This window comes from Alosa pseudoharengus, unplaced genomic scaffold, assembly GCF_046254945.1.
Source record: "Alosa pseudoharengus isolate Yale_2024_CS ecotype anadromous, Long Island Sound unplaced genomic scaffold, YU_APseudo_1.1 YU_APseudo_1.1_scf_20, whole genome shotgun sequence".
Lineage (NCBI taxonomy): Eukaryota > Metazoa > Chordata > Actinopteri > Clupeiformes > Clupeidae > Alosa > Alosa pseudoharengus.
This window is the reverse complement of record NW_027468664.1, coordinates 31,098,250-31,121,010: the sequence shown is the minus strand read 5'-3', so window position 1 is coordinate 31,121,010 and position 22,761 is coordinate 31,098,250. Positions and strand designations below refer to the sequence as shown.

The 22,761-nt window shown below is 41.4% G+C and overlaps 1 protein-coding gene across 1 annotated transcript in view; it reads right to left on the bottom strand.

Annotated features, from left to right (window-relative positions):
* Positions 1-16,266: 16,266 nt before the first annotated feature.
* The window catches only part of LOC143136389 (fatty acyl-CoA reductase 1), a 74,468-nt gene continuing 67,973 nt past the window's right edge, over positions 16,267-22,761 (bottom strand). Inside the window, exons 9-12 of the mRNA XM_076297086.1 lie at positions 20,991-21,162; positions 19,938-20,067; positions 19,335-19,462; positions 16,267-18,265 (exon numbers count right to left, since the gene is read on the bottom strand). Coding sequence (XP_076153201.1) covers positions 18,103-18,265; positions 19,335-19,462; positions 19,938-20,067; positions 20,991-21,162 — 593 coding nt within the window. The 3' untranslated portion in view covers positions 16,267-18,102. The remainder of the gene's footprint in view (positions 18,266-19,334; positions 19,463-19,937; positions 20,068-20,990; positions 21,163-22,761) is intronic.

Genomic DNA, 22,761 nt, shown 5'->3' with positions numbered 1-22,761 from the left:
TTTGGGGGGCTGCCACTATAAGATGATAAGCCCCCATAAAAATATGGAAAAAAAATGCACATCCATTATTCCCTGTTGAATTTCTCACAGAGTAGCCTATATCTTATCTCACATTTGATGTCACGCGCAATCGGAGCTTTCATATATGATATAGCAGCTAGGTGCTGCGATAAACGGTTCGCGAGAAAATTTACGGTGGACATAGGCCTACATGGAATTTAGTCATATTTCCATTCTGCCCAATGCGCTTCGTCCATCTCCACCTATTACTCCATGGAATATCTCACGAACGCTTCACAACACAGGGCAAACCATCCAAATAAACAGCAGACCTTACCGGACATGGCGATATGAAGCATTCCTCTAGAGTAAGCCGTTCCCGAGTTTTGAAATTGCAGCATACTACATGGTATCCTTTGAGCTGAAATTCTAATCTAAAGCCCAAAATAATGAACTTGGTTTCCATATCAAAGAATCAAAAGTTGATCATGGCATGCACAAGCATCAATGTGCTTTTGAATAGATATGTCTACCATCATGTTTCAGGTGACATGAATGTCAAGTCAAGTGAAGTCAAGTCAAGTTTATTTATATAGTGCATTTCATACACAGGTCATTCAATGTACTTTACATAAACAAAACCAAATAATAATAACAAACTAGAAATGCAATTCCAAGGAATTACCAGTGCATGAAAATGCTAAAGTTGTGATGTAAAATATCATGTATAGGTAAAATAATTTAAAAATAGAGAATGATTAAAAAGGCAAAATAAAAGACACAAGGAAGAATAATTTCCAAGACAGATTCAGAAATGATAACTCAGTGCAGTTAGCAGAAAGCATCTGAGAACAGTTTGGTTTTAAGTCTTTAAAACTGGCTACAGTTGGGGCCTTTTTAATGTCATCTGAAAGTTGGTTCCAGAGCTGAGCCGCATAGCAGCTAAAAGCTGCTTCACCATGTGACAGCAGGTTTTACTAACAGGTTTTTCTCCTGAGACCTGAGAGGTCTGGAGGGTGTGTACTGCTGAAGCATATGTCTGAGAGGTATTTAGGTCCTACTCCATTAAGTGATTTATAAACAAGCAGTAGTGCTTTAAAGTCAATTCTGTGACTTACTGAGCCACACTGTAAAAAATGTACTGTAAAATTCACAGTAACTTACTGGCAACAATTGGCCAGTAAGTTACGTAAGGGATAATGTATAGAACGCCGGTCATTACTGGGAAAATAAGTCCCGACAGGGCGAACCGGACCCCGACGCGCAGCGGAGGGGTCTTGTTTCGCCCTGAAGGGACTTATTATATGGCTACTTGCCAAAACAAAATAATAAACTCCCCACGATATGACTTTAGCCTACATAACCTAGCCTATTTGTTACCGTTCATCGTGGCATTTGCTGAGAAACAAATAGTTCGCAACAACACACGCTGCTGAACTTGAATCAAACATTCTTTAGAACACAGCTGATCAACCGTCTGCTTTCACGTTTCAATGAAGTTCCAGTCCTTGCATAGTGATATGAAAGACATTAATCAGAAGCACAAAACCCGTTGCCATTGACAGGGGTGATTAAATGCTTTGCTGGTGATTTATGTAGATTTAACATAGGCCCGAACGTTGGGAAGGCCCATTCATGTGAATGGAACTTTCTGCAGCACTCTGAAGAGCCGTGTAATAATGTGAATACATTTTACAGTAAAGGTACTGTACTTCTATTTACAGTATTTTATGTATTTACTGTAAATGGAAGTACAGTGCCTTTACTGTAAAACGTATTCACAGTAACTTACTGGCCAATGATTTCCCTCCTCACTTCGCTGCCCATACATAATACATTGGGCATACATTTTAGGTTTTTTTTGTGTCATACACTACCTGTTGAGTGTTCTACTGAGCTTCAGCTGTGAGTCCCAGATGTCCATGATGCATTTGTGTGTTATAGACACATATAGCTATCAGAAAATAACAATAGGCTACAGTTCGGTGCCCTCAGTTGGCAGAGAGATCGGCCTGAAATCACACCGTCAATGTGGACATAGAGCTCATTCCTGCTCCTTCTCCGAGAAAGCTTAGTTTCACCGCCTCTTTCATTTTTTTAATGTGTGCTCCCACCCAGACACAACAATGCCTTTGTTTTACCTTTGTAAGTGTCAGGAAAGGATATAAAAAATGACTGTGCAGTCAGTACATTGCTTTATTACAAATAATTTGTTCCTGACCTATTCACTAAGATAAGTTAAAGATTAAATAGTCAGCAGACGTCTTGCCATGTTTGCCAGGTCAAAGACCACTGTAAACCAACATGAAACAGGATGCAGGCCAAGTGTATACCTTCCTCCTTTCTGGAGCTAGGGAAATCCCAAGTATCTGAAGGTGTTCATGGACCTCATGAAACTAAGATAGCAAATGTGACGCAGACGTCTTGCCATGTTTGCCAGGTCAAAGACAAACCAACCTGAAACAAGGATGTAAATGTATACCTTCCTCCTTCCTGGAGTCGGGGAAATCCCAAGTATCTGAAAGTTCTCAGTTTCTCAAAGTCAAGGATGGGTCCTTCAAAGCCGGTTTTTCAAGGGTGTTACGTTATCGAATCTTGCCAAGCACTGTTCCAATGTCAAGGGTGCTTTAAATTTCTATCGTCCATCATTCTGAGAATTTTCGAGGATGAATGCGTGTATCCTCTGCATGCTTGGAACACCCACAATCCTATCGAAACCTATGCCTACCTACCACATTTATGGAAGATTTAAAATCTGTATATCTGTATGTAAATGTAAACATTGTGTTATTATCACAATGCTGACTAACCCAAATGAATTATGGGCTCAAATCATTTTGACTTTGAACTCACACGCTTTTGTGCAAAAAACATTAGTATTAGTAACATAGTATTCCCAGAGTAATTCCATGTAGGGTTTTGTTTTTGTTTTGGGGACAAACTGCTCCCACGTTGTTTGTTTTCAGTTTTTGGAGTCAGGGCTCCTTCCAGAGACCTTTTTTGTGTAGCCTATTCACAGTATGGGCAGCTAGCAATTGTGAGAAGATTATTGTTGAATGTAACAAAAAATCCTATCGGCTTCAAATTGCGTATCTTTAATTGCCAGTAAATATCATCAGTCAATATCCACATGATCATAAACATCTGACATTAGAGTGAATGCTTGATGTTTATATAGTTCTGAAATTTACCAACAAATGTCTCGCCAAGCAGAAAGGTGTCAGGTGTAAAAGCAAAGCATTTTCAACAGCATTAAACTAAGATAGCAAATGTGACGCCTGGCTTTGCCGTGCCGTCTCTTCCTCCCTCTGCCTGTATAGTGCTCTTGAGCATAGATATTAGAAAGCTAGATACTGTATTGTCCGTCGAGTTCTATTAGGTAGCATTGTAAACGTGGCCGCCATATTGCTGGGGGCAACACCTTTACTGTCTATGGGCAACACTTGCCGGCAATCAGAGACACCTGTCTGATTTCCAGTCAGAGTCATATGTTCCTTCATTGGCCTCCAGATTGTGAATGGAGTTGTAGTAGCAGGCATGGTATGTGCCTGCTGGGGACTCGCCTGGTTGTTTGGGGAGATCTGCACTGTCTTAAGTGGCGACGTTAATTCAAAGCAAGTTTTGGGCTAAGGCTTAGATCTCGTTAGGGTTGCCAACTTCCTCAACCCCAAATGAGGGACACTTCACTTCAAAGGGGGGGACCCCCCCCCCCCCCCCCCCCCCCAAAAAAAAAAAAAATAAAATAAAAAAATTACAAATGGTGTACTGTCACTATAAGAGCATTGTCTACACGGTATTCATAATATTTTTGCCAGCTCCATTCAAATATAGCCTATGGTCATTCCACAAACTCTAACATTGTTTGTGCCACATTTAGGCCTATAGCATAATAATAAGTATATTAAGTTGGTGTAAACAACCTTCATTCCTGTGGAAATAGAAGTAATGATGCTAGGTAGATATTTTCTGTTTGCAATTAAAAGTGAATTATGAACCTGGTAGCCACCTAGCTATCTGAGTGGAAAGTGTTTCAATTGGCATAGCCTATCATGTGCTTCATGTAAATGCTTAGTTTAAGGGAAATGGATTATTGAAGACTTCAAGACTCACCAATTCCATTACACAAAGGCAATTGACCACTCTTCATATTCTATCAGTCCAAATCACAGTGCGTGCAGCCTATGTCAAAGTGCCCTCACATTTTGTAAATGGTCAGTAGCATAGTGTGAACCGGATAATTCCGCAATCTCCTCGCGTTGTTTTTGTTGTTCTCATGATTTCCTTTTAAAAGTTTCTTATATTAAAAAGGTGAAATCAATTACCAACAATCACAAGCCAGCTGGAAACTTCCCCTCTCTCCCTCTCGTTCCCAATTAAAACGAGTAGCATAACGTTCAAGTTAGATCTGCTGCATAATAGAAAGGACCCAAAAAGTATCATCCTTATGTAAGATGCTGTTGCTGCAATTTGACATTGTAATCGTTCTCTAAGAAGAGTGAAAAGCAGTTCTCTGGCTAAATTATGGTGCCCCTTCTGTCCCTTGGTGCCGTGCGCACAGTGCGAGATGCGCGTGGTAGCGGCGGCACTGGACACTTTGTTCCAGGTGCGTTTACAGTAGCCTACTATTGACAAGTTAACAAGGCCGATGAGCTGTGATTGAAAATCGGGAGTGGTGCTGTCCCTGACGGGACAAATCAAAATCACCCAAAATACGGGATGTCCCGCACAATTCGGGACGGTTGGCAACCCTAGATCTCGTGGTCAAACCGGACAGTTTTAACTGCTCTTAAATACAAATACCATGACAAAAAGTATTATTTGATAGAATATTTATTGTAAACAGAGTATTAGTATAACATTAACATCTACAACATGTGTGTGTGTGTGTGTTTCTGTATGTGCGTTAATGCATATGTGCAAACACTGGTGGTTCACATGCACAAGTGGCAACATGACAACATGAACTGACAACATGAACTGTGTGTGTGTGTGTGTGAGTGAGAGAGAGAGGCTGTACATGTGTGTATGTGTCTGTATGTGTGTGTGTGGGTGTGAGTGTTTCTGTGTGTGTGTACATGCATGTGTGTGCAAAAATTGGGGGTTCACATGTACATGTGGCAACAAGACAACATAAACTGACAACATGAACTAAGTGTGTGTGTGTGTGAGAGTGGGTGTACATGTGTGTGTATGTGTGTCTGTTTGTGTGTGTGTGTGTGTGTGTGTGTGTGTGTGTGTGTGTGTGTGTGTATGTGTGTCTGTTTGTGTGTGTGTGTGTGTGTGTGTGTGTGTGTGTAGGAAAATTGGTGGTAAGTTGTAGGAGTGTGTGTAAGGAGATGTCTTTTATCTCTTGGATGAAAATTATACTCTTTCCCATTCATTTCCTATGGCGGTCATTTCAAGTTGAATAAATCACTCAAAATTCAAACAAAGTAGTCACAATCAATTCTATATGTTTAAAAGTCTTTTGTGATTATATTATACGGCTACTTGCCAAAACAAAATAATAAACTCCCCACGATATGACTTTAGCCTACATAACCTAGCCTATTTGTTAACGTTCATCGTGGCATTTGCTGAGAAACAAATAGTTCGCAACAACACACGCTGCTGAACTTGAATCAAACATTCTTTAGAACACAGCTGATCGATCAACCGTCTGCTTTCACGTTTCAATGAAGTTCCAGTCCTTGCATAGTGATATGAAAGACATTAATCAGAAGCACAAAACCCGTTGCCATTGACAGGGGTGATTAAATGCTTTGCTGGTGATTTATGTAGATTTAACATAGGCCCGAACGTTGGGAAGGCCCATTCATGTGAATGGAACTTTCTGCAGCACTCTGAAGAGCCGTGTAATAATGTGAACAGGCGCGCCTGCAGGTGTACGTCTGTACGCACTGTGCGTACCATCAGGCTCAACAGCGAGAGAAAATTTCCCTTGTGTGTGTGTGTATTCACACCAAATTGGCCTACCATACCTTCCCAACTATGCACAGTATCCCATTAGCTGCATGCCATCAGGCTATTTACCATTTTCTATTACGTAAAGTTAGTGAACACGTTATCAAAATTAACGTGCACACATTTTGTTTGAGCAGGAGAGAGAATACGCACGCAGGCACGCAATAGGCTACTTGTTTTCTTTTACTCGGCTATCTATATATGGTTATCAGCACACAATGTTGAGCTAATTCAATAACTCAATACTCATCATGGATATCACAAGTTTTAAACAACGAAAACAGAAAGGATGGAGGCAGCAAAGCTAGGAGTTATTCCAGATGGACAAGGTAGGCAATCGGTGTGCTTGTCAGAACGTTAGACTGCACTAAAGCCAGACGTCACGTTACGCTAGAACAAAACTAAAGGTAACTTTAGCCTGTATAGGCCTGTATCAAGTTGTCCAAATGAATAGGTCATTGTAGACGTTGTCGTTGTATTATTGCATGTGGATGTTGTTATGCTATGTAGGCTACTTTTTTTGCTGACTGACCAATGCACGGACCAATATTGTTCACGAGTGATTTTTTTTTTTCCGGGGGGGGGGGGGTGATGGGTGTGCGTACCATAGCATTAATTCCTGCAGGCGCCCCTGAATGTGAATACATTTTACAGTAAAGGTACTGTACTTCTATTTACAGTATTTTATGTATTTACTGTAAATGGAAGTACAGTGCCTTTACTGTAAAACGTATTCACAGTAACTTACTGGCCAATGATTTCCCTCCTCACTTCGCTGCCCATACATAATACATTGGGCATACATTTTAGGGTTTTTTTCTGTCATACACTACCTGTTGAGTGTTCTACTGAGCTTCAGCTGTGAGTCCCAGATGTCCATGATGCATTTGTGTGTTATAGACACATATAGCTATCAGAAAATAACAATAGGCTACAGTTCGGTGCCCTCAGTTGGCAGAGAGATCGGCCTGAAATCACACCGTCAATGTGGACATAGAGCTCATTCCTGCTCCTTCTCCGAGAAAGCTTAGTTTCACCGCCTCTTTCATTTTTTTAATGTGTGCTCCCACCCAGACACAACAATGCCTTTGTTTTACCTTTGTAAGTGTCAGGAAAGGATATAAAAAATGACTGTGCAGTCAGTACATTGCTTTATTACAAATAATTTGTTCCTGACCTATTCACTAAGATAAGTTAAAGATTAAATAGTCAGCAGACGTCTTGCCATGTTTGCCAGGTCAAAGACCACTGTAAACCAACATGAAACAGGATGCAGGCCAAGTGTATACCTTCCTCCTTTCTGGAGCTAGGGAAATCCCAAGTATCTGAAGGTGTTCATGGACCTCATGAAACTAAGATAGCAAATGTGACGCAGACGTCTTGCCATGTTTGCCAGGTCAAAGACCACTGTAAACCAACATGAAACAGGATGCAGGCCAAGTGTATACCTTCCTCCTTTCTGGAGCTAGGGAAATCCCAAGTATCTGAAGGTGTTCATGGACCTCATGAAACTAAGATAGCAAATGTGACGCAGACGTCTTGCCATGTTTGCCAGGTCAAAGACAAACCAACCTGAAACAAGGATGCAAATGTATACCTTCCTCCTTCCTGGAGTCGGGGAAATCCCAAGTATCTGAAAGTTCTCAGTTTCTCAAAGTCAAGGATGGGTCCTTCAAAGCCGGTTTTTCAAGGGTGTTACGTTATCGAATCTTGCCAAGCACTGTTCCAATGTCAAGGGTGCTTTAAATTTCTATCGTCCATCATTCTGAGAATTTTCGAGGATGAATGCGTGTATCCTCTGCATGCTTGGAACACCCACAATCCTATCGAAACCTATGCCTACCTACCACATTTATGGAAGATTTAAAATCTGTATATCTGTATGTAAATGTAAACATTGTGTTATTATCACAATGCTGACTAACCCAAATGAATTATGGGCTCAAATCATTTTGACTTTGAACTCACACGCTTTTGTGCAAAAAACATTAGCATTAGTAACATAGTATTCCCAGAGGAATTCCAAGTAGGGTTTTGTTTTTGTTTTGGGGACAAACTGCTCCCACGTTGTTTGTTTTCAGTTTTTGGAGTCAGGGCTCCTTCCAGAGACCTTTTTTGTGTAGCCTATTCACAGTATGGGCAGCTAGCAATTGTGAGAAGATTATTGTTGAATGTAACAAAAAATCCTATCGGCTTCAAATTGCGTATCTTTAATTGCCAGTAAATATCATCAGTCAATATCCACATGATCATAAACATCTGACATTAGAGTGAATGCTTGATGTTTATATAGTTCTGAAATTTACCAACAAATGTCTCGCCAAGCAGAAAGGTGTCAGGTGTAAAAGCAAAGCATTTTCAACAGCATTAAACTAAGATAGCAAATGTGACGCCTGGCTTTGCCGTGCCGTCTCTTCCTCCCTCTGCCTGTATAGTGCTCTTGAGCATAGATATTAGAAAGCTAGATACTGTATTGTCCGTCGAGTTCTATTAGGTAGCATTGTAAACGTGGCCGCCATATTGCTGGGGGCAACACCTTTACTGTCTATGGGCAACACTTGCCGGCAATCAGAGACACCTGTCTGATTTCCAGTCAGAGTCATATGTTCCTTCATTGGCCTCCAGATTGTGAATGGAGTTGTAGTAGCAGGCATGGTATGTGCCTGCTGGGGACTCGCCTGGTTGTTTGGGGAGATCTGCACTGTCTTAAGTGGCGACGTTAATTCAAAGCAAGTTTTGGGCTAAGGCTTAGATCTCGTTAGGGTTGCCAACTTCCTCAACCCCAAATGAGGGACACTTCACTTCAAATGCGGGACCCCCCCCCCCCCCCAAAAAAAAAAAAAAAAAAAAAACTAATTTACAAATGGTGTACTGTCACTATAAGAGCATTGTCTACACGGTATTCATAATATTTTGCCAGCTCCATTCAAATATAGCCTATGGTCATTCCACAAACTCTAACATTGTTTGTGCCACATTTAGGCCTATAGCATAATGATAAGTATATTAAGTTGGTGTAAACAACCTTCATTCCTGTGGAAATAGAAGTAATGATGCTAGGTAGATATTTTCTGTTTGCAATTAAAAGTGAATTATGAACCTGGTAGCCACCTAGCTATCTGAGTGGAAAGTGTTTCAATTGGCATAGCCTATCATGTGCTTCATGTAAATGCTTAGTTTAAGGGAAATGGATTATTGAAGACTTCAAGACTCACCAATTCCATTACACAAAGGCAATTGACCACTCTTCATATTCTATCAGTCCAAATCACAGTGCGTGCAGCCTATGTCAAAGTGCCCTCACATTTTGTAAATGGTCAGTAGCATAGTGTGAACCGGATAATTCCGCAATCTCCTCGCGTTGTTTTTGTTGTTCTCATGATTTCCTTTTAAAAGTTTCTTATATTAAAAAGGTGAAATCAATTACCAACAATCACAAGCCAGCTGGAAACTTCCCCTCTCTCCCTCTCGTTCCCAATTAAAACGAGTAGCATAACGTTCAAGTTAGATCTGCTGCATAATAGAGAGGACCCAAAAAGTATCATCCTTATGTAAGATGCTGTTGCTGCAATTTGACATTGTAATCGTTCTCTAAGAAGAGTGAAAAGCAGTTCTCTGGCTAAATTATGGTGCCCCTTCTGTCCCTTGGTGCCGTGCGCACAGTGCGAGATGCGCGTGGTAGCGGCGGCACTGGACACTTTGTTCCAGGTGCGTTTACAGTAGCCTACTATTGACAAGTTAACAAGGCCGATGAGCTGTGATTGAAAATCGGGAGTGGTGCTGTCCCTGACGGGACAAATCAAAATCACCCAAAATACGGGATGTCCCGCACAATTCGGGACGGTTGGCAACCCTATCATATTCTACGTCACCAGTGCGTTCGTTTTCGTTTGAATGTATTATGTAAAGACGGTATACTTTTTCTTCCATTTTACAGTACACAGGAAATGGAAACCCCTAACATAAGCTTGCAGATGTATACCATAGGCTAAGCACTTAATTAGAAATCAGAAATATGGGAATCAACATACTTCCCCCACAACACTGACAGCATTTTACACATAATAGGACTTCCTTACCCTTTCCTTGCTCTTCAGTCAGGGCTTTCTACCATTACTCTTTAACTTTACAGCGGAGTAGACAATCTCTTCAGACATCTTTATCAGGTCTTGTGCTGAGTAGACACAAGGCTTCTGTGCAACTGCAAGCTGAAGGGTCTGAGGTTAACAACAGCTAGTGTGTGAAAAAAGTGGTTGCAACTGTTTTTAGACCGAACTACTTAATTCTTCTTTGCAGTATTTGCATAACATGTATACCTAAAATATTTGGACATCAGTCTTTTTTTACTTCTGTCTGTCTTTTTAAGTTTAAATGAATATTAATATTAGGCTACCATATTAGGCTACCGTCTATTTGATAATTTTGCTGCATGTCATATTTTCTCACTTCATGCTCCTTACTGCCCATAACCCTTTGTGGCAACATCTGAAACAGCTGTGAAAAGTAAACAAAGATGGCGGATGACATCGGTAATGGCTGCTGAATCTGTTGAAATGTGATTTGTGTGACATTATTTTGCTTAGATTTGTAGATTTGTATCGAGAAATAAATGTTCTACTATCTGATAATACAACTGTTGTAACCATTGATAGCGTCTGGTCTGATATGTGACGCCCGTCAATTTCTACCTTTAGCCTGATAGCTTCCGTAAGTTAGTTAACCTCCGGCTTTTGCTAACATCATACCGTATTGTTAATCAAAGATTCTAGAGTGCTACGCTCATTCTTAAAAGATGCATTCAATCCAGAGTCATGTTGAGACACCTCTCTATTTATGGAGGGAGGCAGCAGGCAGCTGTCTTCCATTTTGAACAGAGCCATCCTCTTTTCTAGAAAAGACCACTAAAGGCACCATTCCAATAGGAGATGACCACTCAAGGCTTACGCTTGCTCTCTGTAATGGTCTAAACTCTAAATATTCCCACGTCTGAGTGGGATTCACATGCGTCTACAAAGCTGCTAAAGGTTGTTTGCTTCACTCTGGCTCCCCCTGCTGGTCACACGCTAGCCTACTAGTTACAGTCATTTATTATGACCGCCGCGCAGCGAAGCGGCGGTCATATAGGTTTAGTCAGATTTTTTTTTTTTTTTTTTTTCTTTTTCGCATGCCCACATTTCTGTCAATGATTCCCGGGACACTGAAAGACCGGGGTACACGAAACTTGGTGGGCATGTAACCCCACATGGATAGCATGGAACCATCGTTTTTCGTTTTGATCTGTAGCCCCCCCGCTGGACTGGACCCCCCAAAGGAGGGTAGGGCAGACACAGTTTTCTGTGAATATCTCGAAAACCGTAGGGTTTAGGAGGACCATTTTTTTTTTGTATGTTGATCTCAAGGGGCCATGTCAACCCATTCCATAACCACTCATTTCATGTATAGCGCCACCTAGTTAAACACAAAAAAGTAAAAATGAGGTGTTGTAATTGAAGGTATCTGTGACCTAACAAAGTCAAAACTGTACAAAATTGGAAGTGTAGGATCATTATGACACCCTCTGTATGCACGCCAAGTTTCGTGGAATTCCGTTCATGGGGGGCCACACAATAATTTCATTTATGTTACTATACACCAACTGGCCTGTAGGTGGCCGGAGACAGTTTTCTGTGAATATCTCGATAACCGTAGGGCCTAGGAGGTCCACCTTTTTTATGTATGTTGGTCTTAAGGGGGCATGTCAACCCATCCCATTACCACTTATTTTATGTATAGCGCCACCTAGTTAAAAATGAAAAAGCAAAAAATTAGGTGTTTTCATCACAATATCTCTGGCTGACAAGGTCAAAACTGCACGAAATGAAAAGTGTAGGATCATTATGACACCCTCCGAATGCATGCCAAGTTTTGTGTACTTTCGTTCATGGGGGGCCTTACAATAAAATAATTTATGTGTACATTTAGTGACGTACACCAACAAGGATTCCCGGGACACTGAAAGACCGGGGTACACAAAACTTGGTGGGCATGTACCCCCACATGGATAGCATGGAACCGTCGTTTTTCGTTTTGATCTGTAGCCCCCCCGCTGGACTGGACCCCCCGAAAGGAGGGTAGGGCAGACACAGTTCTCTGTGAATATCTTGAGAACTGTAGGGCCTAGGATGACCATTTTTTTCTGTATGTTTGCCTCCAGGGGTCATGTTAACCCATTTCATGTGCACACATGTGCACAGATACACACACACACACATACATTCACAGTAATCATACGTATGACACATACTCACACAGTAGACATATGTACGCTTGCATGCACAGGCACATACGCAGGCACAAACACAAGCACGCACGCACACACACACACACACACACACTCACACACACACACACACACATAACATAAACATAACACAAACAATCAAGAATTTCTCAGAATTATAAACAGGCAAGATGGAGGTGGGGTTGTATAAAATGAATTTTACATGTGAAATCTATGAACTAATCATGTTTTGGTATACTTGTTGTCTAGCAGATACCAGTGAGAATTGAGTGTGGATAATGCAATTTAGTGAGACAGTTAGAATCATATAGGCCTTTCAGCGTGATTTCTTTTTGTGGAAAAAATGTGCTGGACTGGGCGGCGGTCATATTTTGTACCGCTCTGCGGTACATCTAGTTCACAATTATAGTCATAGACACACAAAAATGAGTTGCTTATTTTTTTGACAACAGGAAATAAATAAGGTTTACAAAACAGTTACAAAGTTACAACACAGTGTTTTTCAAACGCAAATGATAGTCCCTCATTTTGAACACCCTCTCTGTGCTCATGTGATTAAGCTGTAAGGACTACACTTTCAGGAAATTAGCTTTTAAGAACTCAAGGACTATAGCTACTTCAAGTTAATTCCAGATGGGGCTTCACATATTCTGTTCATAGCTGAACCACAATACTCATCAAACCAGTTCTGTTCAAGTTGTGACACGTCTCTCACTATGCCACAGTCCTCTCCAGAGGTGAATGCTTTATTGACCCCACTTGAGTTGTTGGGTTGGCCATTATGCCAGAACCTGGACAAAGAGAAAAAGCTGTTGGTATGTTCTGAACGATTCTTCTTTTCACTTCTCTCTGTCAGTCTTGTGAAGTAACCAGCTGTGTGACTTACTTGAGTTTCAGATCAGTGTTGTCCACCCACTTCCAGTGTCCCTCTTTCTCAGAATCTGTCAAACCGATCCAGAAGTTATCCTTTGAATTGTTTAATTTCTTCATGATGTAAATCTATAAAAAAACAATAGGTGAATTTGTCATTTTAACTCAAAGTTCTAAATCAAAGACTAAAAACTATATTTTGGTGATCTCCACCCTCATACCTGTTCCTCCCTGCTGTCTATGATCACCAGATGCCCACCATCTGAGTCACACCTGTCTCTACTCGCAGTCCAGTTTAATGTATCGCGAGAGAAGTAGTAACAAGTCCCATTAAAGGATTCCCAGCCATCAACGCACTGACCTGCTAAAGAGCCTGTAACTGAGATCAAACAAGCAACTTAGTACCCAAAGGAGTCCCCAAAGAATCCCACCAGAGTGTACCATAGCAATACTTTTGATACTCACACATTATGCACAGAAGTATGGCCACACTTATAAGCAGAGCAAAGAGAGTGCCAACAGCCAGCCTGAAATATTTGCAACCCCCTAGTATAAAGGGAAAAGTTTCCAACAGTGTTACTGTCAAGGTAATTATTTCTATGAAAATAAAAGTTCTCATTCCCAGTTTAATTTCTCAATGTTACATATACAAACATGTTTGAACAGCATAATAAAGGCCATAATCATTAGCAAATACTGCTACCTTTTCCATGTGTTCTTTGGTTGTGCATTTCATTTCTTCTGAAAGTGATAGCAGCATATTCTACGTCACCAATGTGTTCGTTTTCTGAGTGTAAAATTGAAGTTCTTTTTAGGGTTAAACATTAAATAGGCCTACTATGTTATCTATTTATTTTTAATAACTGACTGTTTTGATAGTTTTATGTAAAGACAGTATATCTTCCATTTAACAGTACACAGGAAATGGAACCCCCTAACATAAGCTTGCAGATGTTTACCATGTAACCAATAATTATTAGAAATCAGAAATATGGGAATCAACACACTTCCCCCACAACACAGACTGCATTTTACACATAATAGGACTTCCTTACCATTTCCTTGCTCTTCAGTTGCCACATTCTCAGGCTCTCTACCATTACTCTTTAACTTTACAGCGGAGTAGACAATTTCTTCAGGCATCTTTATCAGGTCTTGTGTTGAATAGACACAAGGCTTCTGTGGAACTGCAAGCTGAAGGGTCTGTGGTTAACAACAGCTTGTGTCTGAAAAAATAGTGGAACTGTTTTTAGACTTAACTATATTAACTATACCATATTTGATAATTTTGCTGCATGTCATATCACTTTGTCAAAATACTTCCTGAATCTAATGCATATCTTGGCAAAGCTAAAGGAAGCGAGAACACTCCTCCTGCTGGTCACACACTAGACTACTAGTTACAGTAGTCAAAACACTTCCTGAATCAAATGCATATCTTGGCAATCTCAAGATTTTTTGCAGTGTCTGCTTTAAGCTCTAGCAAATTCTATAAAAAATATCAACATCACAAGAACACACTTGCACACTGAGTTTGAGTCAACGCGTCTGTGCAATAAACACCTTTGTATGCAAAGGGAAGCCTTTTCTTCTTGGGTATTACTTATACATTTGGCCAAGCACTCTCAAAAATAGAAACTGAGTGAAGCCTGCTCCTACCACACAACATCACAAGAACCAAATCCATCATGAGACCCTAACATTAGCAAAGCTAAAGGAAGCGAGAACACTCCCCCTAACTGGTGACACACTAGTCTAGGCCTAGTCAAAACACTTTAACGTGCTTTAGGTTCTAGCAAATTTTATAAAAATATTTGGTAACACTTTACTCATAACACATTCATAGCAGCTGTCATAAACTGCACATAAAGCATTCATTACTGTTTCATGAGACATGACTCAACATTTAAACCAAACCTTTCATGAATGTGGAAGACAGAACGACGACAACTTGTCAAAATAAAAGTCCAAATGTTACCAAATATTTTGTATTCAGATAAAGGAGACCTTTTTGTATTTAGAAGAAACAGACACTTGAAAAACTTCAAGGTATTCAAAAACACAAAACCACATTTTGAAGTGGTGACACCTCAGCCTGGCAGATCTATGACATCCTGTTTCCTGTGACAAACTTAGGCCTACATGTCTTTTCCATCAACGTTACCTGTTCTGTACCTCCTATATCAGTGTTTCTCAAACTTTTTCAAACCAAGGACCACTTAACCAGTAAAAAAAACCTACGGACCACCTAGCTAATAGACACAATAGGCCTATTCACTGAACCACCTTGCTTATTGTCTTTGCACCTTGCCTATTATGTCAGAGGATTCATATGATTTAAATAGTCATATCTTACATAGACAGTGTTGCAGAACTGTTTGGATTTACATACAAGTTGGTTCAATATGGCAAACAACTGATCTATATTATTTTTTACCACGTCTGCTCGCGGACCACCAGTGGTCCCCGGACCACACTTTGAGAAACACTGTCCTATATGGTAGAAAGCATTCTACCAGTGCTACAGGTAGTGACTAGTGATGAGAGTGCATTGAGAATGACGTCTTTGAGCCGTGTAGATCCCCAGCACTTCTCTCTCCCTTTTGAATTCTGTATCATGGGATTGGGTCACATGCACATCAACACAGAGGGTGCGAGTTTGACAGCGTGTTTTGATGACAGTGCACTGTGGCCAGAGCAAAGTCAGACGCACAAAGTGGGCAGAGTCAGGCCGAAGTTAATTAATAAAAGATAAACAGATAGATAGATATTATAGATCAGAATATAACACTGGTTGTATGTGATTGGTTTATTCATTTTCACTTCACCGCAGAGGTCTTGCCCATTTCAGAGTCCCTGCCTTGACATAGCTTCCCGCTACCTATAAAGCTGGAGCTGTGTGGCAAAAATATCATGTTCATATTATTGTTTTGTATTATTTGTATTCTGTTTAGTAATCAACAGCAAAAAAGAGGGAATACCCCCCCCAAAAAAAAACACACACGCGCGCACACACACACACACTGTTGCATTCCATTACTACAAAAGAGGTGTGGTGTGGCACACTATAAAGTGACAACTTGCACAGGCCTTTGATTTCTTTTAGTTTATTAGCAATTTTCCAAGCAGACTTCAATGAAGCATCTTCAGAGAGGGAACAGAGATAAGACAGTGAATTAACACTTAAAACCAAGGTCTTAAAAATAAAAATAAAAAACCAAAATAGTTAATAAAAAGATGAAGGTGTTCCCCAACATTACAGTACAAGTGTCAGGCCCAGACCTCATGTGGTGTCCTATCATGCACTGTCGACAACGTAGTTTGGATGATAAAAAATAAAGGTGAACATCTTACTGTGTCATCGACAAACCACAGACTCACATAGAAACAAACCTTAACTAGAGATGCTACCACTGAATGCCAAGGAGGCATTGTAGGTGGAGTTCCGTCTTAGTGAAAGGCTTAACTGACCGTTAAACTGGGTTCACCCTACATGGGCCAAAGATGGATCCTGAATAAGGGTATTAGGAAGGTGAGTGCGGAGACTGCTCAGAATATATCAGAATATCTCTCTGATTAACACAGTTTTCTGTAGCTTATTTTACATACAGCATCCCCCAAATACACAAATATATCAGTCCACATTCAGACACATTATGAATCGTTTCTGCGTTGTTGTGTTGGTCAAAACAAACAAACAAACAAACAAAAAAGGAAGGAAGCTCTCTTGACATTAAATGAGGCTGCTGTGTAACCCCTTTGGTACTATTGTAATTACAACAATAATATATATGAGTATTTACAGACTTCTCAAATTCTGTAGGTTTATTTATATATTATACACTACCATCGGCAACCATTAACATGACAAGCCTTAGTTTGACGTGATCATCATTTAGAAAGATGTAAAAGTAGTAAACTTAGTTTCAGTACAAACTGCTGTACAAACAGGCAAAAGGTGGAAACGATAAAACAAGTCCACAAGTGTCTGTTACACATACTGATATCAAGAGTGATAGTGGTTTGTTACGACAACACAAAGACATTAACAAACGTAGCAACTCCAATAATACATTATTTTTAGTACCATTGATGACACCTCCACTGATCAAGGAGTGTGCTTTACTTTTTTTAATCTTGTATTTTTTGGACATTAACCTTGAATGCAATGTGCTGTCTGTCCTTGGAATGGACCACAGTCCCCAAAGAGGGCTTGCAATCGTTATATATATATAGGTGGGCAATCAATGTACTGGAAGGCAGAAAAGGACACTGTTTACAGCACAATAAAATGGTTCTTTTTCAACTTTTTGTTTCAAGATTCAGGTTAAACAAAACATCCTTCGGCAGAACAACGCCGTTATTATTCAAGTAGGCTTCAAAAAATCGTCCAAAGTGGCAAGGCATTGAATGTGGATGCATTACAATGACAGGATGATATCACACGACCGGAGTTACTCATTGCATATATATAATTATATAATCTGTCAATGTAAGGAAAAGCTGACATTAAAAAAGGGGCAGGGGGTTCTGAAATTTCAGGAACGAAGAATCAGGAATTTTCTGATTTTTTAACGATTGAGACTTAAGAACAGGTCAGTGCAGGAACAAAACAAGCAGAATCATCTAGAAAGAGCTCTGATGGTGCGAGTGCAAGATAAGACTGAGGGAAAAGATGACCAAAACAAATCCCTTCTTCAAAGTCCCTTCACCAAGCCCAGGCAGACTGTCAGCTCCCACAATCCCCTGCTGCGCTCCTCCCCCTAGCCCACCGAGCGATCTCGAGGTGTGGTGAGACTCATCATCAGAAAACCTTACGCTTGCGCTGTGCGTGAGGCCTTGGTCAGAGTTAGGAGTGGAGTGGAGGGTTGGGCAGGTGATTGGGGAGGGTGACCTGGCAGGTCTCTGCAGGGCCTGAGGGAGGATGGCCTGGGCTGATGGCTGGTGGAGGGGGGGGGGCAGTGTTGGAGGTTTTTTGGGTTGCGTGATCACTTGGTCAGTGTGCTGGACGCTCGGAAGTAGGAGAGGAACTTGAAGCAGAGGCTGACCACAAAGTACCAGATGTTGCGCGCCATCTGGGAGCGGGCGATGAAGACGCGCCAGATGAAGACGACAAGGACAGTGTTGAAGGTGTAGCGGATATTCCTCAGTCTGAGAACAATGAGGAGAGAGAGAATGGATGAAAGAAAAGAACAGATATTAGCCATAATTTAGGAGAAAACAAATTCAGTTAAAGGCAGTCAAAAGAAGCAACTTTAATCAGCTACAGTGATTCTAGCCCATAATCTCAAAGTGATGTGAGTTGTAATGCACTAACCAATAGATAATCAAGACTTCACAATTGGCTTTAAAACAAACTACCCTTCTGACTCTGACTGTGAGTAATTGGCAGTGTTATTTTGCTTTTATTTAATTTAATTATAGTGCATGAAAATGCACTGTACTGTTATCGATAGGCTCCTTTTTCCTCTTCTTCATATTCCGCCACCACTTATTAATTTAATCAGCCATTTAATGTCCAAACTTCATTCAAACTTTGTAACGTAGGTCTTCCAAAAGACATCTCTGTTACTGTATGTGTTTTTCATAGACTTTTGTAGACTTTATACTTTTTGAGATATTAACTTAAAACAAGCTTCTTTTTTTGGTGTCATCAAACATAGAGCATACAATTAAGTGGTAGGATAGTGGTATGTGTGTTCAATGCATGTGTGTGTGCGTCTGCGCGAGAGAAACTGAAACCACTCGATAATGTTGGTATAACAAAGCTCTGCTTCAACCCATTGGAGTGAGGGAACAACATTTAAAAGAACAAAGTTGATTCTTGCAACTTCCATAAAAACGGAGCAGAGACTGGATAATACATTGTCTATCATTATTGTATAGTCAGATTTGAATATAATGTGGCCAAAAGCTATTTTAGCCTTTCAAAAAAAGGCTTTTTAAAAAACAAGATGGTGGACACTTCTTTCACAATGTCAACCTAGCATCTACCATAGCAACCAACATGATTACCCTAGCAACCAGCATAACATCCACTTTATTTAGCAAAGGAACAAACCATGTCTACCTTAGCAACACCATAGTAACTATCTGTGCACTATCTGTTTCAACTCTATATGATATTTTACATCACATTTCTTTTTGCATTTTCATGCACTGGTAATTTCCTTGGAATTGTCTAGTTCCAGTTTTATGTAGTCATGTCTTCTCCACTCACTTCCTCAGGTGCTGCCGCGCGGCAGGGATGTCCGACATGTCTTCATTCAGGACGTACTTCTTTGTCCCAATGCAGTAGTTTTCAATGTATTCAGGCCAGTTCAGCTGACGCACGTCAAAGTTGAAGGTCTGGAACACAGAATAACAATAACAACTTTTGAATAGTGAAAAGAAATGGATAGAAATAAAGAGAGAGTGAGAGAGAGAAAGATTTACATTTACACTTATTCATTTAGCAAACGGTTTTATCCGAGTTTAAGTCCGACTCGGGTCATTTCCCGATTGCACCCCATCTCTCTCTCCTACTCACTTCCTGTCAGTCTCTCACTATCTTATCATAATAAAGGCAGAAAGCCCCCCAAAATACAGATGCCATGCTTGATCCGCATCACATGGGCCACCAGAGAAAGAGAGAGAGAGAGAGAGAGTGAGATGCTTGATCCACATCTCAGGGGCCACCATACCTTGCGGTCCTCAGAGCTGAGTGAGAGAGAGAGTGAGAGAGATGCTTGATCCGCATCTCAGGGGCCACCATACCTTGCGGTCCTCAGCACTGAGAGAGAGAGAGAGAGATGCTTGATCCGCATCTCAGGGGCCACCATACCTTACGGTCCTCAGGGCTGAGCTGGCTCATCAGCATGTTCATGTTCTCCGAGTTCCACTCCCAGTCCTGGCTGCTGAAGTACTCCAGCAGGCCGATGGCCTTGTGCAGCCGGTTGAAGATCCGCATCATCCTTGGTGACAAACATATGGAGGTACTTCGACCTAATGTACTCTATTCTCCCTCAACTGCATAGACCCTGGTATAGACCCTTTCAACTGCATAAACAAACATGTGTGTTCCTAAGGCTCGATGGTGTTTTGAGACCCCAACGTCGTCTTCCAGGCAGTGCTGCCACCGTCAACTTAAAGGCACCTAATCCTAACCCTAACACCAACCCTAACCCATGCCTAATCCTAGTGCCTTCCAGGCAGTGCTGCCTTGAAGACAACATTGGGGGCTTAAAACACCAAGAAACGTAAAAGAAAGGCATTTCCGGTGGCACAGAAAACAACATTGAGCTAATGGTAACTTGGTGACAAAGCCGACATTTTGTCCTGCATTGTGCTAAAGTCTGATTCATTTTCATTTCAAAGTATCTGTGTTGGTTTTTAACGTTTCAACCGGAAACTCTCTAGGAAAAGACTGAAAGGGTCTAACACTTGATACTATGCCCTTTGTTATAGTCAATTCTAAGCTGCATTAAAGAAAAGGATAACTGGTCTTAGAAAAACACAATGCACAGGGAAAGACTTCCAAAGAATTGCTTTCAAGAAGACAAATCAAATCGGAAATGTTTCTATGCCTCACTATTTTAGTACCTGCACTGGTGGCTATATAGACAACAGCGTAAAATGGGGTAACTGACTCCAAGGTTTCTCATTTCAAACAAAGTCCCGTTGAGGCTCCCCATTCTTTGGAATTCATTTCAAATAAAATGACACAGGAACTTTCACATCAGGAAGTGAAAGAACACATTGTGGATTTTAAACAATTGATATTGTGACGAGCTGGCCCATCAGCGCCATTTTCACCTATTCTGCTACTTAGAGGAGGCAAACAAGTGAGAAAAAAAAGCCTCCAGACACCCAGGGGAGTGAGGTGGCGCTCTCTTACTGTGGCTTCTGTCCCGACAGACGGAGGAAGAGGTCATAGAGCAGTGCGGGGAACTTGTGGCTGACCAGGATCCAGTACTGGTTGATCAGGTAGTTGGATGTGATGTTGGCGTTGGGTCGTCTGAAAGCCTGCTCCAAGGGGTTCCTCTTGAAGGTGGACATCACGTAGTGCTCTGTGTGCAGAATCAACACAACATGGGTTTGTTTTAAAGAGTTAGAACGAGGTCTGTGGGGAGGACATCTTCAAGATTCTGGTTTCAAGTGTGTAATGTGCTTAAAGAGACTTAGACGTAACTGAAACGGAGTAGTTGAATTCAGTGGGGTGAGGACATTGGACATTCATAACAGAACCTGTTGGAGTGATATTTCTGACAATTTCAATACATCTCCTTCATTTCATGGTGAGGTAACAGTGCAACTTACAGCTTGTAACTTATATGACATGCAGTCGTATGGACCATGCAAGATCGTATCTGTTTAAAGGATCTCACACTATACTCCTATAAAATAACAACATACATTTGTGAAAACAAATGGGAGCACTGAGCAGTAAAACAGTGCCCAAAAATGTGCTTCACAGCAGCACCGAATCAAAACCAAAATTAAAACAATTTATTTCAAATCTAAATGAAATATCAAACACATCGAAGTTCAGAGAGAGAAAACATACACATTACTATTTACACATCATGCCATGGTAAAAAATAAATGGACCATATGGCCATGGATGTGAATAAGACAGTAAGAGAAGACTACTAAAACCCATAGTCCTATCTGGTGCATATACAGAGGAGGAAAACACTCATACACATCGATAATGAGGCTGGAGCCAGAGAGGAGAGAGTGAACACAGACAGGCAGACAGACCCAGTGGAGGTGCTGTGTGATGCTGAGAGAGGACAGGAGAGAGAGGAGCTCAGCGCTGGAGATGGACCCTGATGCTGTTTCTGCTGCTGTGGTGGTGCTGATGAGGCAGGGAGTGCACTGGCCAACCTCTCGCTCCCTAAAGCGAGGATCACATCAGCCAGTGGCAAGCGGCAGCGGCAAATGTAACGCAGCACTCCACACCACACACCATAATAAAGTTTTATCTCGTTCCTAAGCAACACAAATGGTTTGTCAATTGAATATGCTCGCGTTGAACCAAGTTCAACGCTCAGCTTGTTCAACGCTAGCGTTAAGCCAGCGGTGCCACCGTTCCACTGCCGAACCATAGAGAACAATAGGAAACCTGCCGCTTGCTGGCTAATGTGATCCCTGCCTAAGAAGTTTTAAGTACAAGAACAGCAGCAACAGCTGCCGCCTCTGGATGACCTCATGAGTTACATCACTGTCGGCATGCTCGTGAGGGTGGGGCTAAGGGATCAAAGCCGGGATGGGGGGGGGAGGGTGAGGTGTGAGGGGGTGGGGTGGGTGGGAGGTTGCCGTGGTAACGGTCAGCCCCGGCAGCAGCGCTGAACCGATGCGAGGTGGCGGCCAGATGTGCCCCTGCTCTTGACCGTCTGTCGGTCCACCCACCCTGCTTGCCTGCCCGTCAAGCTGGGCTAAAAATTCATCAGAGAGAGAGAGAGGGAGAGGGAGGGAGAAACAAGAAGTGATGGGGGATTGAGGTGAGAGAAGTGAAGAAAGAGAGAAAGAGAGAGAGAGATAGAAAGAGAGAAAAGGAAGAAGTGAAGGGTGATGGGGGGGGGGGATTGAGGTGTGAATGTGCAGGTGGAAGAGAGAGAGAAAGAGATATAGAGATAGAGAGAGATAGAGAAAGAGAGCAAGAG